At 31.8% G+C, this 1,684-nt stretch overlaps 1 protein-coding gene across 1 annotated transcript; it reads left to right on the top strand.

The window, feature by feature from the left end:
* Positions 1 to 178: 178 nt before the first annotated feature.
* LOC108968637 (RAC serine/threonine-protein kinase-like) lies at positions 179 to 1,177 on the top strand (the record flags this gene model as incomplete). Its single annotated transcript, XM_018932764.1, is given in 1 exon segment — positions 179 to 1,177. A coding segment is annotated over 1 exon segment (81 nt), but the record flags the coding sequence as incomplete, so codon positions are not given.
* Positions 1,178 to 1,684: the final 507 nt, after the last annotated feature.

Genomic DNA, 1,684 nt, shown 5'->3' on the forward strand with positions numbered 1-1,684 from the left:
TTTCGTGCAGAAGCTACCTTTATTTGTAAAGGACAATCCCGTTAACCTGCTTAGCGTTTTTCTTGTTCGTGTTTTAAGACGGCTAGTGTCAAAAAAAAGTGTACATAGCCTAATTTTATTCATGTATATATAATATAATTAATTAAATAAATATCTCTCATATTTTCCACACCAACAGTTCAGCTACCAGGACATGGCATCCACATTAGGTAATTCATCGCACATCAGCAGCTCGGCTGGTCTTGCATCGATGCAATAGAATCGAATAAAATGCGTATGACGTTATAATCGCCAACGTCGTTACCAATTTGTTGATCGTCCTTATGATCATTACTGCCATCATTGTCATCAGCATCATCGTCATCCATATTTTGAGAAGCAACATCAGCAACAACAACAAAAACAACACCAACTGCAAAAAAACCAAGAAACAAGCAAATCAAGTGAAGCAACCACAATTGCTGTTGAAAGCAAATTCCGTAACGTCGATGCTGCCGCAAGCCAAGTCACCGCCACAGCGCGCATACCAACACCAGATGAAGAACAAAAACAATATTGTTTTGTTTTGTTATCAAAACTGTTAGCGCTCGCTTAGTTTGCGTGCTGCAGCATCTCTTCTACTACTAAGGCAACGTGAAATAATTGCATGATAACGGACTACAACAACGCGATGTGTATATGCACTTGTCAAATGTGTCTGAGCGTCCACCGACCGGTGATTCATTGGCCGCATTTTCATTGCATTGTAAGCGTGTGTATTTTTTACGTTTTTCACTGGCGCTGCGTAGTTGTGGCGGTGACTGCAGCAGTTCTTGAGATACTTACTGTGACAGTAGCAACAACAACAACAAAGAAAGTAAACAAACAACAAATATATAGCAATGGCAGTAGTGGACGTAATGGCGCGCACAGCCACATCAGCGAAATGAACAGCAAAAACCACATGATAAAGAACAGTTTATATAATTATAATACAATTTAAAAGTAAAAATAATAAATAAAAAGTTTAAACCGCTAAAATACATATACATACATCATATATTATATACATATATAAATATAATTATAATAATAATGAAACGGCAACAATTACTGCTACAACTACCAATATTAGTACATATTGCAACTACAACTACTACTATTAAATACAAACTAAATAAAAGTAATACCATTAAAACAAAAAATACAAACCAATAAATAAACATAATTTATTTTGTACACTACAGTTACGATTGCAACTACAATAATAACTGAAAATAAAATTACAAACAAAAAACACAAGAAACATCAAGCGATAATTTAATAAGTGCATACATACTACAATTTATTATTATATACATATATACAAGAAATAAAAAATAAAAATAAAACTACAAAAGGTAATAAATTTAAAAATAAAATAAAATTTATAACTGCGAAAATGGTTAAAGTTAGTTATAAACAAATTATATATACATACATACATACTACTATTATAAAAATATAAATGAAACAATTTAAATAAAATAACTAGTTAATTTAAAGACTCTTTCTGTGCTGCACTGCTATTATTTCGGTTTTCTCAAAATAATTATGCAACTAATGTACAAAACCCAAAACAGCAACAAACACAAAATTTAACTAAACACACATATATACATACATACATCTACATTTACCTATATGCGCGCATACTTTTGTAAAC

This window comes from Bactrocera latifrons, unplaced genomic scaffold, assembly GCF_001853355.1.
Source record: "Bactrocera latifrons isolate USDA-ARS-PBARC rearing strain unplaced genomic scaffold, ASM185335v1 scaffold_2226, whole genome shotgun sequence".
Classification (NCBI taxonomy): Eukaryota; Metazoa; Arthropoda; class Insecta; order Diptera; family Tephritidae; genus Bactrocera; species Bactrocera latifrons.